The sequence below is a fragment of the Oryzias latipes genome, chromosome 19, assembly GCF_002234675.1.
Source record: "Oryzias latipes chromosome 19, ASM223467v1".
Classification (NCBI taxonomy): Eukaryota; Metazoa; Chordata; class Actinopteri; order Beloniformes; family Adrianichthyidae; genus Oryzias; species Oryzias latipes.
In genome coordinates this window covers 22,095,242-22,109,702 of record NC_019877.2, presented here as the reverse complement: position 1 = coordinate 22,109,702, position 14,461 = coordinate 22,095,242, and the positions used below count along the sequence as shown (strand labels likewise).

The 14,461-nt window shown below is 44.6% G+C and overlaps 1 protein-coding gene across 1 annotated transcript; it reads left to right on the top strand.

The window, feature by feature from the left end:
- Window positions 1-1,083: 1,083 nt before the first annotated feature.
- nploc4 (NPL4 homolog, ubiquitin recognition factor) lies at window positions 1,084-12,626 on the top strand. Its single transcript, XM_023949282.1, has 17 exons — window positions 1,084-1,252; window positions 2,749-2,829; window positions 5,199-5,308; window positions 6,175-6,402; window positions 6,472-6,520; window positions 6,594-6,688; window positions 6,776-6,899; window positions 7,018-7,197; window positions 7,286-7,372; window positions 7,616-7,687; window positions 8,007-8,133; window positions 8,392-8,552; window positions 8,675-8,746; window positions 8,818-8,910; window positions 9,235-9,351; window positions 9,433-9,535; window positions 10,890-12,626. Exons 1-17 carry the CDS (start codon window positions 1,238-1,240, stop codon window positions 11,048-11,050), a joined length of 1,875 nt encoding a protein of 624 aa, XP_023805050.1. The 5' UTR covers window positions 1,084-1,237; the 3' UTR covers window positions 11,051-12,626.
- Window positions 12,627-14,461: the final 1,835 nt, after the last annotated feature.

Sequence of the window (14,461 nt, the reverse complement as noted above, 5' to 3'; positions counted from 1 at the left end):
AAGAAATCAACCTATAAAAAAGGCCTTTGCAAATTTTAAAGCAAGTATATGAAGGGTTAATGTAACAGGAAGCTTTTGAGCTTCAAGTGTTTTCTTTCTCTTAATGTATTGACAATATGTTCCATATATGGAAGTAATATATTTTTCAGAATATTAAAATATTTTTTGATTTTATTTTTTTGAAATGGTTTATTTCAAGCAATCAAATAATAATAATAATACACAACAACAATACAATCATCAGTTATACATTCATACAATGACGAATCAAACTTAGGATAATTAGACATATTAATAAATATTGCTGTAAAGGGAGTGGAAGGAAGCGAACTTATATAATCCCACCCCTGTTCTACCGTAACCATTTTATTACATGATTTATCATTATCCCATAATCGTAACACCCAGACTTATATGATGTTACACATGTAACAAATACATATAGCTATGACTCAAAGACTTTTTTTCTTTTTTGGATTATGTAAACAACCATGTAGTATTACAGTCAACAACAATTAAGTTATATAAATTACATAGCCATATGGGGTTCATCCATTTCCTTATAATAAAAAATGTCGGTTGAAAAATCTTATTTAGGGTTTCTACTTAATGACCAAAAACATCTATTTCAACAAAGACACAAGCAATTATGAGAAAAGGTTTATTTACAAACTATGAGATTTTACATATTTAAAATCCAGAAATAGGTTTTCCTCCATATATTGCTATATATTTTAAATTATATGTGTAAGTTGCTGATGTATTTAAATGTATTTCTTAATATATATGATTAGGGGTAAAACGATTATACAATTAATAAATAAATCTATTTCTGTTCCTATGATCCAACCTGATCGATCTATCTGAGGCAGAATCGAATCGAATCGACCCGATACCGACAAAGAAACGTTTCAAAATTAGATCAATGGATTATAATCCATCTTGAAAAACACCATTTGGATTGAGACATTTAAGATTTATTTTTTTATTTTTCAAGAATAGTACTTTTCTAATAATTGTGAAAGCTAACAGAAACAAAAACTTTTTTTAAACGGAAGTAGGGGGAACCTTTCTTTTCCGATTGGTGGTTTCCACCGGGCTCGTTCCGTTGTTGAACTGGTGTCAAACTGAGTTCTGTGATGGAGCTTTGCTCTTACTCAGCCTGTACCTGATCGTTAGTTTCTTTGCATCTGGTCTGAAACACAGCGACACTGACGGAGATCCTCCACGAAGAACCATGGCGGACAGCATAGTAAGCGTGTCGGCGGGCCGGGTGACTCTGCGCGGGGAGCTAGCAGGCTAACGGTCGCTAGCCTCTTAGCTGAAGTCGGGAGTGATGAGGCAGCAGAATTAGCTCAGCAGTTAGCTAACATTAGCAAGAGTGACTGCGGCCTTTTGAGCTCTTCCACTCAGATTAGCTTTCAAGGTTGCTTCCAAGCTTCGGTTAAAAATAGCCGGAGATGGAAAACGTTTTGTTTAAATATTTAATTTGTGAGTTTTATTTCTAATATATCCCAGTTTTTTCAATAGATGATGTAGCCACAGTCACTCAGTGCTGACAATGATGTGTCTCAAAAACAATAAGTGAGTGACAGCAGCAGAAGTTTGTTTTTCTCTTTACTAAACGGGTTTCCAAATGAACCTTTAATTTGGGTTGGGGCCGGTAATTCTGCCGCTGACAGAACCAGAGAAGGTTCCTGGTTTTTATGTACTGTGGAAACAAATTCTCCAGAAACATCATTCAGTTGATTTGATGTCTGGGTATATTTGTTTCTTTACTGATATTTTAAAGCAACAGTTGACCAAAAAAGTACATCAATTCTAAAAAATAAAATAAAAACAGAAGAATAATATAGTTTTGCAAATGATGAAACCAAGCTCAAATTTTTCAACATGAAGAGGTCTAAGTCCATCCTGATGTTTTGAAGATCTGTGAACTACGCTGAAGTTGGTTTCTGATTGGCCAGGCCACTAAAGGAACTTTCCACTGCATTTTTCACACTAACACCACCTAGGACCTGCTGGTCCTGTTCCAAAACCACATGACCTGGACTAACCTGGATTCACTTGTGATTTAGATAGTAAAGAATACATAAAACACAGTTGCTGATTTGTGAAACCTTCGTCTGATTTGTGAAAATGTGAAATAGGGTCATTTTATCTCATTTTACACGCCGAGTCCACCTCAGACCAGGTCCTGTTCGAAAACCCGCTGGACCCGTTTCAAATGTAAACATTTGTTGTCTGGAACTTCTGTTGCCTCCCGTCTTGTGAATTTGTGTTGCCTGTCTACAATCCAGCTCACCCCACAACAATGGGCAGACTGATCAACTACAAATCAGAAACTGTATTTAATGTATTCTTTACTATCTAAATGAATTGAATCCAGGTTGGAGCAGTCCAGGTCCAGCGGTTTTTGAACTGGACCCGGTCCTAGGTGGTCTTGAGACTGTCTTTGAGACTCTAAATGTTTCCACGTGGTTCTCTGAACTCCCAAAGGGACCGGCTGACCCCAGGGCCCTCATTAGGCTCCAAACCACTTAACGGCTTTAAATTGCTAAAAAACTGGCTGCATTTGAAGTCCAACAAACACTGGATTTTACTGGGAGACGGTTGGAGCAGGGCAGCTGAGTGTTTTATGTTTCAGCGGACCGCTCTCTGCCTCCACGTCCACTCAGGTGCTGTGTCTCTGACTGACAGGCCGGGCTGCTGTGGATGATTTAAGGACGTGTTGTTGTTTGTTTTCAGATCATTAGGGTTCAATCCCCTGATGGAATGAGAAAAATTCCTTCTACCAAGAGGGAGACGGCAGCTGCTTTTCTAAAAAAGGTAATGTCCCAAAGTCTGGAGTCGTTCCCTTGATTTTGTTCTGGAATAATGAATCTTTGATTGTTGAAATGATTTTTATCAAGCGTCTGTCTTTAGCAGAGCCTGTGAAACTGTCCTCAACAAACAGAGTGAATTATTCCAGAGACGTGAGCAGAGAGCGACTCTGCACTCAGGGATGCTCAGGTTTCTAGGCTCTTTCCTGAAACCTGCATCCTGAAAATCAATGTCAGAAAAGACATCAGGTTTCTGAACATCAGACTGTTAAACACTAATAAAATCACCTAGCAAATTAACTTGTTTAAAAAAAGTCGATTATCCTAAATGAAACGGCTTTACCCATGATCCAGTTTTCAAGGGCGGTAATTTAAGAAGCCAAACATCTATCCTCATTTTTTAGGTTTTATAGTCCTGTTCCCCGTCTTTAGTTGGTGCTGTTGTTGTTTAGGGCGTGAAGTCGTGCAGGTTCCAGGGGGGACACGTCTGACACCTCCAGACTTTTGAGTGGATGTAATGCAAACTTAGGGTTGTTTGTCTTAAATTTACACTCGAGCCCTGAAGCTGCTTGCTTTAGATTAGTGACTTTCTAAAGGTTTAAATAGGTCTGAACTTCAACAGAGCATTTCTGCATCTCTTCATTAAAGATGTATGAATGTATGTGACGGTGCCGGGGGGGGGAGTTTAACAATCTTTAAACAGGAAATCCTAATTGAAGCAGACTGTCTGCAGAGGCAAACCATGAGTCTGTGGTTGTGTCCACATTCCTGCCCTAACCCCTACCTACTAAAAAACAGTGACGTGCGGTGAGGTTAATGGCTGGTGAGGCACTGACGTCATCAGTCAGATTTACAAACATATGAACCATACTGAGTAACTTATTCACCATTTGATTGACAACAGTTAACGTGTTTTGTTTAAAATATCATTTCAACATGTTTTTTTTCATATACAAACTGCAGCATAGAAAAAAGCACAAACATTATTATCATCTTACCTTTACTTGTAAATAAAGTCCATACGCCGCTCCTTCTGAAGAAAATGACTTGCCGCTTGCTATCACTTATTCTATTGTTTTTTAGCGTCATAATCTCAGGGCTCACCGGCGCCCCCTAACATGAGGCACGAGAACTGCTGGCCTCACCCAGCGGCTTTTTCGCCGGCGTTTAGCGCTCAGCACAAGAAACACGTCCCTCACATACAGTTATTTATAAAAACAAGCACTGTGCATCAAATATATCTGCTAAATTATGTAAACTCAGCTCATATAGTACAAGTGATTGAACCGACATACAGAGAGACAGCAGCACCGTCTGACTGCATAGGTATTGCGCAATCCAAGGTGAGGCTCAGCGGGCTGGTGCCTCATCACACATCACTTCTTAGTATCTGAACGGCAAATGCGGAAATTCAGCGATTTTGAAAAGAAAAAAACACCCAGAAATGGTAAATTTAAATGGAAAAAGACTGCAAAGCACAAATTACTGATTAAATATAATAATTGAATTTATTTTTTCTCTTTTCTTCCCATAATGACAGGTGAGGCACAGCCTCACCTGCCTCTCCTGACTGCACGTCACTGCTAAAAAACTATCTAGTGTTCAGACACCACGCTCACCACTTTTTTTATTTTTAATGGTGGATATGATGTCATGGATTTCATGAAGTTAAAATCTAATTATTATGAGCGTTTTGCAACGATTATTTACAGTATGACTCCACTGTCTTCTGAAGATAAAAATGTTGATGGTTTATTTAAAAAAAACAAAAAAAAATTGGCAAAAATTCTTCCGCTGCAATGCATTGTGGTCTATATTTGTTGATCTAGTGAGCATCGATACACACTGGTTTTTCGCAGAGACTTCTGGGAAATTTCTAGGGCACTGGATTTTGGAATTGTAGATTCAGACAGTTCTAAATATCGCGTGGGCACTATAGAGGGCAGTATGTAGGGCTTACGGTGGGAATTGGGACACAGCGTCTGTGTTCACCTGAGAACAGCGACTGTTTTTGGATAATAGTGAGGATGGATGACGACATTTGCTCTCTGACTTGAAACCAACTCTTTGTGGTCATTTAATTCCTGTCAGAACAAGCGACATATGAATGATAGCAGGGAGTTCCTTCAACGCAGTGAGATGTGGGGCTGGTTTTCTGTCAGGCACTGTGGTGGACGGCCTTCCCGTCCCAGCAGCTGAAAATTGGGTTACGACAAGCTGCTCTACAGGAGGCTCTGCTGTTTTTGTTGTACTGCAGCAAGAATTCAGTATTTACAAAGTTGTCTTTGGGGAAAACACTGGAGCTTGTACTTTGTTTTCCGTTTGACAATATTAAGAAATCTTGTGTGTCTTCTACAAACTTCATCTCTGCTGCAGGTGGCCAAAGAATTTGGCTTTAATTCCAATGGATTCTCAGTTTATCTGAACCGCAACAAGACCGGAGAGATCCTGTCTCAGAACAAAACCCTCAGCTTACTCAAGATTAAGTAAGTACAAGAAAACTCTTCCTGAATCAACATTACAGCCGTTGTGTTGAGAATGACAGCGTAAAACCCTCTGCACACTTATCGTCGGAAACATTCAAGCTGCATCTTCCAGTGCTAGAAGACGCGGATGTGCCTGATGACTGTCAGATTTCATACTTCTGTTGGTTCTCCAGCTGTTTAGTTCAGACTTTGAGCTTCGTCTGAGCATCATCGGGTCTTTTCTCAGGCCGCTCCTGGTCACGAGAATCAAAGTGGAAACTGTTGATACATTTACATCTCATCTCCTTTGACCCTACACATGTTCTGACACTCTCTGTTGAATGGTTCAGAGGTATAGAGAGGAGCTGTTGCTCAATGGTCCAAAGTCAGGTTTGCATTTGGCGGGACGGTGTACCGCTCTTCCTGCTGCTCTCCCTGACTTGCTACCTGCTCACACCGACACAGGAACCTCGAGTTTGTTGAATATTTAGATTTATGGACCGTTGTTTAGAGGAAGATGAGATGCCAGAACCGGCGAACCTGAAGGCAGCTGTCAGCAGAACCAGGGCAGAACGTGACGCTGTCATCCGTGCAACACCAGGTCCAACCGAGAATTCCCATCATAGGAATGAGCGGCTGACAGAACAGAACATCTGTGTGGAGAACATCCTTCCTTTGATCAGCCGGATTTTATTTCTGAGAAGCTACACTTCCTTTATTAAAATGAAGATAAAGTGAAGCTCAAAGTATTTTAATCTTCACACAATGCAAGCTGCATTCATTAAACTGACTGGTACAGCTAGTACATCTTGTTTTAATAATCTAAGTTTTGGGTTGTACCTGTACTTTAGTCGGGTTGTCATCATTTTTTGATCTTTTTACTGTAGGCATGGGGACATGTTGTTTCTGTTCCCGTCTACATCTTCTTCCTCCGGGGAAAAAATGGATACAGCCATCCCGCACTCGTCTTCATCACTACCGTCTCTCTCCTCCTCCTCTTCGTCATCCTCCTTGATCCCTCGGTCCTCCTCGGCCCCCCAGGTCCAGGAGGACGAGATCGATCAGTATCTGGCTAAGCAGGATGGCAAGATCTACCGGAACAGAGATCCACAGCTGTAAGAGTCCAGATGCTGCTGTGTTACGGAATCCGACGCTGGAAGCTTCACCGTTCTGTTTTCTTCCAGGTGTCGCCATGGCGCCCTTGGGAAATGTGTACACTGTGTTCCATTAGAGGTAAATCCCTCCTTTCTCTCTAAAAACCAAACTGCTTTCCTCCCCTAAACATCTGTTCTGCATCTGGATGCAGCCTTTTGATGAAGACTACCTGAACCACCTGGACCCGCCGGTGAAGCACATGTCGTTCCACGCCAACCTCCGGAAGCTGACTGGTGGAGCAGATAAGTAAGTGAGGAGCCGCTCGTCACGGTCGGCTCCGGTCCTCTGGTTTTCCTGTCAAACTCACCGCTGACCGGACTCCCCTCCCCGCAGAGGGAAGTTCGCCGCTCTGGAGAACATCAGCTGTAAGATCAAGTCGGGCTGCGAGGGTCACCCGCCCTGGCCAGACGGGATCTGCACCAAGTGCCAGCCCAGTGCCATAACTCTCAACAGACAGGTGTGTTGTCAGAGCACAGCTCCGTGAGGCTTTCTGCTCTTTTGGAAAAACCAGCACTGGGCTTCTGTGGCTCGCACAAAACAACCACTTTGATAAGTTTGTGTCCGTCTTGCTTTAGAAATACAGACATGTGGACAACATCATGTTTGAAAACCACACCATCGCAGATCGCTTTCTGGACTTTTGGAGGAAAACGGGCAGCCAGAGGGTGGGATACCTGTACGGCAGGTACACGGAGCACAAAGACATCCCTCTGGGTATCAGAGCCGAGGTGGCTGCCATCTACGAGCCCCCACAGGTGGGAGTCCCAGCCGACACGTCCCCCTCCCCTCCAGGATGAAGGGAAACTCTTTCTTTGTGTAACCAAACCTTTGTATGGGTTACAGACTGCCAACCAGAACAGCCTGGAGCTGTTGGAGGACCCGAAAGCTGCAGCTGTGGATGAAATCGCAGCCAAACTGGGTCTCTGCAAGGTGGAGCTGTTTCCTTCTGTGATCCTCAGATTCTCCTGTCTGCTCAACAGTTCAAGGCTTTGACCTTTAACCCTAGTTTCTGAATCGGGTCATTAAATCACACTTGATTTCCCTTTTTCAAAATATGTAGTAAAAATGTTTCTGAGTATAAACGGTTGTCTTGCTGGTTTTTATAGCTTTGCCAGCAGAAACAGTCCTTGTTCTCACCCAAATGACACATGGATTCCCTCTTTCCTGAATTAGGTGGGATGGATTTTCACCGACCTGCTGTCTGAAGATACAAGGATAGGGACGGTCCGTTACCTGAGGAACCAGGTAAATAACCCAGAGGGCCAAAGCTGCGTTCCTCCATCTAACCTGCCGGGATCGAACCAGCGCTGCTTCATTCGTCTCATAGGAAAAGCTTCTTTCAGCCTTTGTGTGCTGCTGTCTTTGAACCTGATGTTGTCTTGTCCTGGTTCTGTTTTTAGTGGTTGTTTTTTAAGGATAAAAAAAGTAATTGCGGTCCAATTTATGTAAAAAGGGTTCAGACATGACGCACATGGAATTCAAATGTTAGATCAGAGGTTTGTGATACTGCTGTAAATCATAGAGGTGTATAAAGGCTAAATAAATGTGTAACTTTGTGTGTCAGGATTCCTACTATCTGAGCGCAGAGGAGTGCATCACTTCTGGGTACTTCCAGAACCAGCATCCAAACCCATGCAGACTCTCTCGAGACGGCTTCTTTGGATCCAAGTTTGTGACTGTGGTGGCTACAGGTCTGTTTTACAAACTCCACATGCAGAAAAGTCTGATCCTAAAGTCAAAGCTGAGATGTTTCCTTCTTTTAAAAGTGAAGGCCTCTGTTGGGTTTTCCACCTCTGAGTGTTTCTCTTCCAGCTTTGCGTCGGCGCCACCTATGGACAAACGGCGCTCAAACTCTTTTTGGGCTCTAGTTTCTGTCTTTTTCTCTGACCGTTTCTTCGGCTGATGAGTGTTTTTCTCCCCCCGAATGGCCCGTTTCGTCCTGAGCTCAGGCGGACCTGATAACCAGGTGCATTTTGAAGGGTACCAGGTGTCGAACCAGTGCATGGCTCTGGTGAGAGACGAGTGCCTCCTGCCCTGCAAAGACGCTCCAGAGCTGGGCTACGCTAAAGAGTCCAGCCCCGAGCAGTACGTACCGGACGTCTTCTTCAAGGTCAGACCCCCCCCCCCCCCCCCCCCCCCCCCCCCCACAGTGCGTGCTGCTGAAAAAACGGCCCCACGAGGAAAACGCTGACATGCTGCTTGTGTTTCTGTGGGGCTTCTTGGACCCAACAGGACAAAGACAAATTTGGAAATGACGTGACGTTTCTGGCTCGCCCTCTTCCCGTGGAGTACCTCATCATAGATGTGAGTCCCAGGATCTGCTGGGGAGGGGGGCTCAGCCACGTCTGCTCTTCTGACGCCGTGCTTTTTCCCAGATAACCACCACCTTTCCAAAGGACCCCCAGTACACCTTCACGTCCACGCAGCGCTTTCCCATCGAGAACCGGGATATTCTTGGAGAGACCCAAGTAAGTGATATCACGGAAGGCCTGGGGAGGGGGCCGGTCCTGTCAAAATAAAAGCCTCGTCTTGTCTGAATCCTGAAATATTTGAAAATAATGTCAGGAATGACTTCTATTGATTCAGAAACCAGTAGATGTATCAATGGAACCAAAGAAAAGGCATTTAGACAGATAGAAATGAAGGGCTTGCTGGTCTTTCTGTGTTTCATCGTTGTAACTCCTTTTGGAAGCTTCACCTCCTCCAGCAGGAGGTCAGACTCCCTCCCTGCTGGGGGCTAAAGCTTGACTCTGTGTCAGAACCTGCAGAATCGTCCTTTTGTTGGGTTGCAGGATTTTCACAGCTTAGCGACGTACCTGTCCCAGTGCTCCTCCACGTCATTCCTGGACATCGTGTCAGACTTCCACCTGCTGCTTTTCCTCGTCACCAATGAAGTCATGCCCCTGAGAGTGAGTGTTTCCATTCTGAAATGAGGACCTCTTCCTGTGCGGTCTGGAAGCCGTTGACTTTTTTTTTTTTTTAATTTGTAGGACAGCATCGGGCTCCTGCTGGACGCAGTGAAGACGTCTAACGAGGACCTGGCACAGACCTGGAAGAAGTCTGAGCAGTGGGCCACCATTGAGCAACTGTGCAGTGAGTCAATAGACTTTAACAGCGGTGAAACGTAGCGTAAAAAAAGATATGTTGAGTGGTGTCCCGGTTCACATCAATGAACCTTTGAGGCTTTCATCCCACAAGCCATCCAAGCACCCAGTGAGTCCAGGGTGGGGAAAGACTCAAAGGGTTCCTGAAATCAGGTCTTTCCTTCAAAGTAAAATCCATCCTCTTGGCTATGCTTAGAAGATCACTATGGCTGTATTTACACTGCAGGTCTTGATGCCCAAATCCGATTCTTTTGATGACCCGCTTATATCATCTTTTAAAAGTGACCATATCCGATTTTTGCATTTACACTATACAATGCTGAAGCTATCAAACGTAGACGTTCTGAGGACTACGTGACGTAGCAGCATCTCCGCCTTCCGCGGACCTGAGCACTGACCGCACGGATTAAAAAAAGTATGAGCAAGCCGGCCCTTAATAATAATCATAACAGTAATTAAATCACATTTAGAAGATGCGTGTTGGTCCAAACGGCAAACGTTTAACATGGCGGTTGTCATGGAGGCAACGCAGCGAAGGAAGGAGGCGTTGCCTTGGGCGCTCCAGGATGAGGCAGGCACACGAGGGGATGCACAGGAGGGGAAAAAGATGGGCTGCTCGGCCGGCTTAAAGGCTTATGCGCTCTCTCTGAGTTCTGAATGAGGAAGTGTTTGCAGACGTTGTGCTGCACTAACAGTTTGATTCAGGCAAAGAAATAAACGGCTTCTAGCCTGTTCCAGAGCAACGGTGTCCCGCTTGATTAGTTACCGTTTGCGTCCTGACCGGGACCGGACCGGAAATGACAGCGGTTTCCGACTACAGTCTGAAGCCTGAGGCTGAAAGGTAACACGCTGATGGGGCTCCAGCTGTCCTCCAACAGCAAAATCAGCACAAAAGCACCTATAAAGTCATGTGATCTCAGTTGGTGGTGTCTTGAATTGACGTCACTGACACACGACTCTCATTTACTGGGGAATATCCGATCTGTCTGCTTACATGCCACACGCAAATGCACGTATCCGATTCGGATCCGATTTATTTCCACATATGAATGAGGCCTGAATCTGATCTGAGAAAAATGGAATCCATGTGGTTTTGTCCTGCTTACACGTTCACCGGTCATGTCCGATCTGTGCCACATGAGAGGAAAAGATCCGAATTGGGTCACTTGAACCATGCAGTGTAAATGGGGCCAATGAGAATGGAAAAAACAACATGTAACTGACATCCAGGGAGCTGAGGAACTGAAAGAGGCGTTGCACGTGCTGGCGGGACGCTGCTCTGCGTACACCTGTAGTGTTTCGGAGCAGAACCTTCCACCTCACCTTTGTCTCTTGTTCTTCAGGCACAGTGGGCGGCCAGCCATCCAGCTCTCTGGGTTACGGGGCCATGGGCGGCGCCTCCGTTCCCGCCTCGTCCTCGGCCATGTGGTCCTGTCTCCATTGCACATTCATGAACCAGCCCGGCACAGAGCACTGTGAAATGTGCAGTCTGCCTCGCAGTTAAGACCCCCCCCCTCCAGCCCGAGCAAACTCTCTGGTCCAGGATCAGCTGCAAGATGAAGGCTCCCTCCAAGCTTTCCCCTCCTTTGTTACTCGGGCTGCTGTACACCTGAAGGGAAACGCCTCAGGACCCCTTCTCCTCCCCCAGCAGCGGGTTTTTGGTGAAGAGCTTTCCAAACAGCCCCCGCCTTCTAGGAGACGGGGGTGAAGGTTTCAGCTCCTCGGCTGCTTCGGAACATTTTTGTTGTTTGTCCTTCTCCTTTGAGGGTCTTTTGTCAGCTGTATCAGATGGGGGGGGGGTCTTCTCTCATGCTCAGAGATGCTGGTGTCCCACAGGCCTACAGAACCAACATCAGTCAGACACACACACACACCACACACCCCCGCAGAATGCCAGCAGCTCCACCAGAAATCCCCTGCACAGCTTCACTGTTCCTGTTGGCAGAGCCACATTTAGGTCCAGAAGGGGCAAACAGCAGCTGCTTGGTTTCTCCCATCAGACCTTTCAGTGGTTCCGAGCGGTTTGGATGCTTCTGACTTCAGCAGACGTGAAATGTAGCCTCTGTTTCCCTGACGACAAGCCCAGAGAAAGCTTAAATCCAACTGCTGCTTGAAACGGGCAGATCTCCTCTTCCTGCAGAACCTGGGGTTCTTCTCATGCCGGTGGTTCTGCAGCTCTCCTGGGCCGGGTTCCTGTGGGTTCTGCCGTCAGGCAGTGGGAGGAGCTGTTAGCCGTGGTCAAAGCGGTTGAGACCCCTGAGCTGAAAAGTGCTGGTTTCTGCTCGTCTGCTTCTTCTGCACGGACGCAGCGATGCTGAAAGACGGATTCATCTGAAAGGGGTTTTCCTGTCGTCTTTGGTGGGAGGCTTTTCACTGCAAACATATTTCTGACAGATTTCCAGATTTATCTAACTGGTGGCTGTGTCCCGTCCTGAGCTAACCCTCGGCAGGACGTGGGGGCTTTCTGGAGTCGTCCTCTCTGGTTGGAGACTTCAGTCGGCAGGAAAGCTCGCTGCAGGCGGTGTCCGTCACTCCGGCTCACTTTGGCTTCATTCATTTGCAGGATTAGATTGGGACCAAAACCCAGAGATGCAGCAAGTGCTTTAGACGAGCCAGATGGTTCTGATGTCCATCTGAAGCCATAGAGCTGTGACCAAAGCGGAACCCTGAGCATTGATGCTCACACACCCAAACGTCAGCCCCAGTTCTTAGCTTTTCATGGCCTCCTTGTTCCACGTGGACTTGAGGATCCCGTCAGGATCCATAGAGTTCCTGGCGGGCCTCCTCTGAGGACGGGTCTTCTGCAGTAGGTTTGCCGTGTTCTCCTCACATTACTTTCTTAGTTGAGCAGATGAGGGGGTTTTCTTTGTGTTTTGCCCGTGTGGATTTGCTCCGTTTTCCCTCCTGCAGACAGACAGACAGACAGGCGGACCGTTTCCTTTTGCACTGATCCTGGCCCGGTTCCTTTGAGCGCTCATGCTCCTTGACTTTTCTGCTCTCCGTGAGATTTGGGCCCTGAGAGTTGTATGCTGTTGACCTGAATTTGAAACAAAAATTAATAAATTAATTTTTAAAAAGTGCATTTGTGGCTGACTCTTCTCTTCTCTTTAGCTTGGAAGAATAGATGGATTTTTTATTCCTATCAAGTGAGATTTATTTAAGTAGCAAATGTAAATATTTAATCTTTGCTTTCAAAAACTATTTTTTTCCTTTAAAAAAATTCTTGCGTTTGCAACACAAATGTTGTTGTCTTTGATGTCGCATTATTTCCTATTTTTGATATTGTTTTCATAAGTTTAAGTTTGACGTGACAAAGCTGCCACCAAACAGCTGCTGACTGGTCCAGATTCTAACCAATCAAATCGCTGTATTTATCTCTCATGGTTTCTGAGGCTCAGAAGCTGAAACAGCTCTTTTTATCCTTGATTTAAGGAAATTTCATTTTGAAACATTTTAACAATACATCATACTTTTATTTTTAGCATTTATTCAGTTTTATTTAGTCAGATTTGTAAATTTATGGCTGAGGATTTCCTGAAACTGTAAAATAAACTAAGTTGATCTGATTTTCTTTAAGAACTGTTAAAGAAAAATAGAGAGAGATTTAAAGCACATATTATTTATGCTGCACAAGTGTTTTGGAATAGATTAACAGCAGTAATAAGCAAAAGAATCGACGGTTCACCAAAGTAGAATCAATGATTTTAGCAGAAGAAGCATTTTTAACTTTTATGTTGATTTTCACAGAGTCTTATTTTTAAGAACTCCTCTGCTTTTGTCCACCATATGGTTCAGAAATGGGACGGTGCTTCAGTTCATGTGTGAGTCAGGGCAGCTGAGACGATACTTTTGGCAATAAAGTGTAGTTTTTTTTTAACTAATAGACGTTAAAACGAGGCTTAAAAATAGTTCTTGTTCTTTTTTGTTGTCTTTAAAAGCTGATTTCTGAATCTCACGGATGCTGTGGAACTTGTTCTATGACTGAGTGTAAGACTTTCAGTGTAATCTGGTTCCACTGGTGCACATTGGCAGCAGATGAGGAGCAGGAACGTGACCTTCAAACATCTCCTCCAAAGCTCCCAGAGGACTGACCCCCTCCCTCAGCTGCTGTCTGCATCTGCAGCCTCCCTAAAAATGAGTAACAAGCTGTCAGCCGAGCAAACGCCATTCCTCTGAGACTAAGTCGGTACAGGTGGAGGACTGCAGGAAAATGGTGGGAGGAGACCCGGAGCCCCCCCTTCTGCTGCAGATAAAAAGCAGGTGCTGTGGTTCAAACTCCAACAGCAGATCCTGGAGTCTGAATCCGACATTCTGCTGGTGACGGGATGAAGCCCGCCGGACTTCTGCTGGTTCTGTCTGCTGCCCTCGGTGCTGCTCAGAGACCGGAGGATGGCGGTAAGATCTGACGGCTTTGGCTCTAATGACCACATCTTTACATGCAGGTTCAGATACAGGCTGGAGTTGTGGATGGAAATACCAGCACAGATGTCCTCCTGCGCTTTTTCTTCCATAAAAACACGCCTTCACAATACTACAGTATAACCAAGTACTTTTCCTTTTACACTATGTAGTAAACATATTTGCTTTATAATTACAAAGGTTTCTTTTTTATGTTTAACTTGAGTCTCCTTTTACTAAATCTTTGCCCTCACTATCTACACTTTAACTAAATACTGACTAAACGTTTTTTGAATTCTATGGAAAAATGGTTAAGTTAGAAATCTCACCACAGTTTCCATGAAATTATAGTGATGAATCTTAGTGTTTCTTTGTTTCATAATGGTTAGAAGAATGATGGACAGTTGATGTTAACCCAGAGTTTACATCACTGAAATCCTTTTGTCAGCTCATTAAAGTTGGGTGACTGACTGGAAAACATTTGGATTTTTTTAGAAAAGCATAAAAAAGCTCAGGT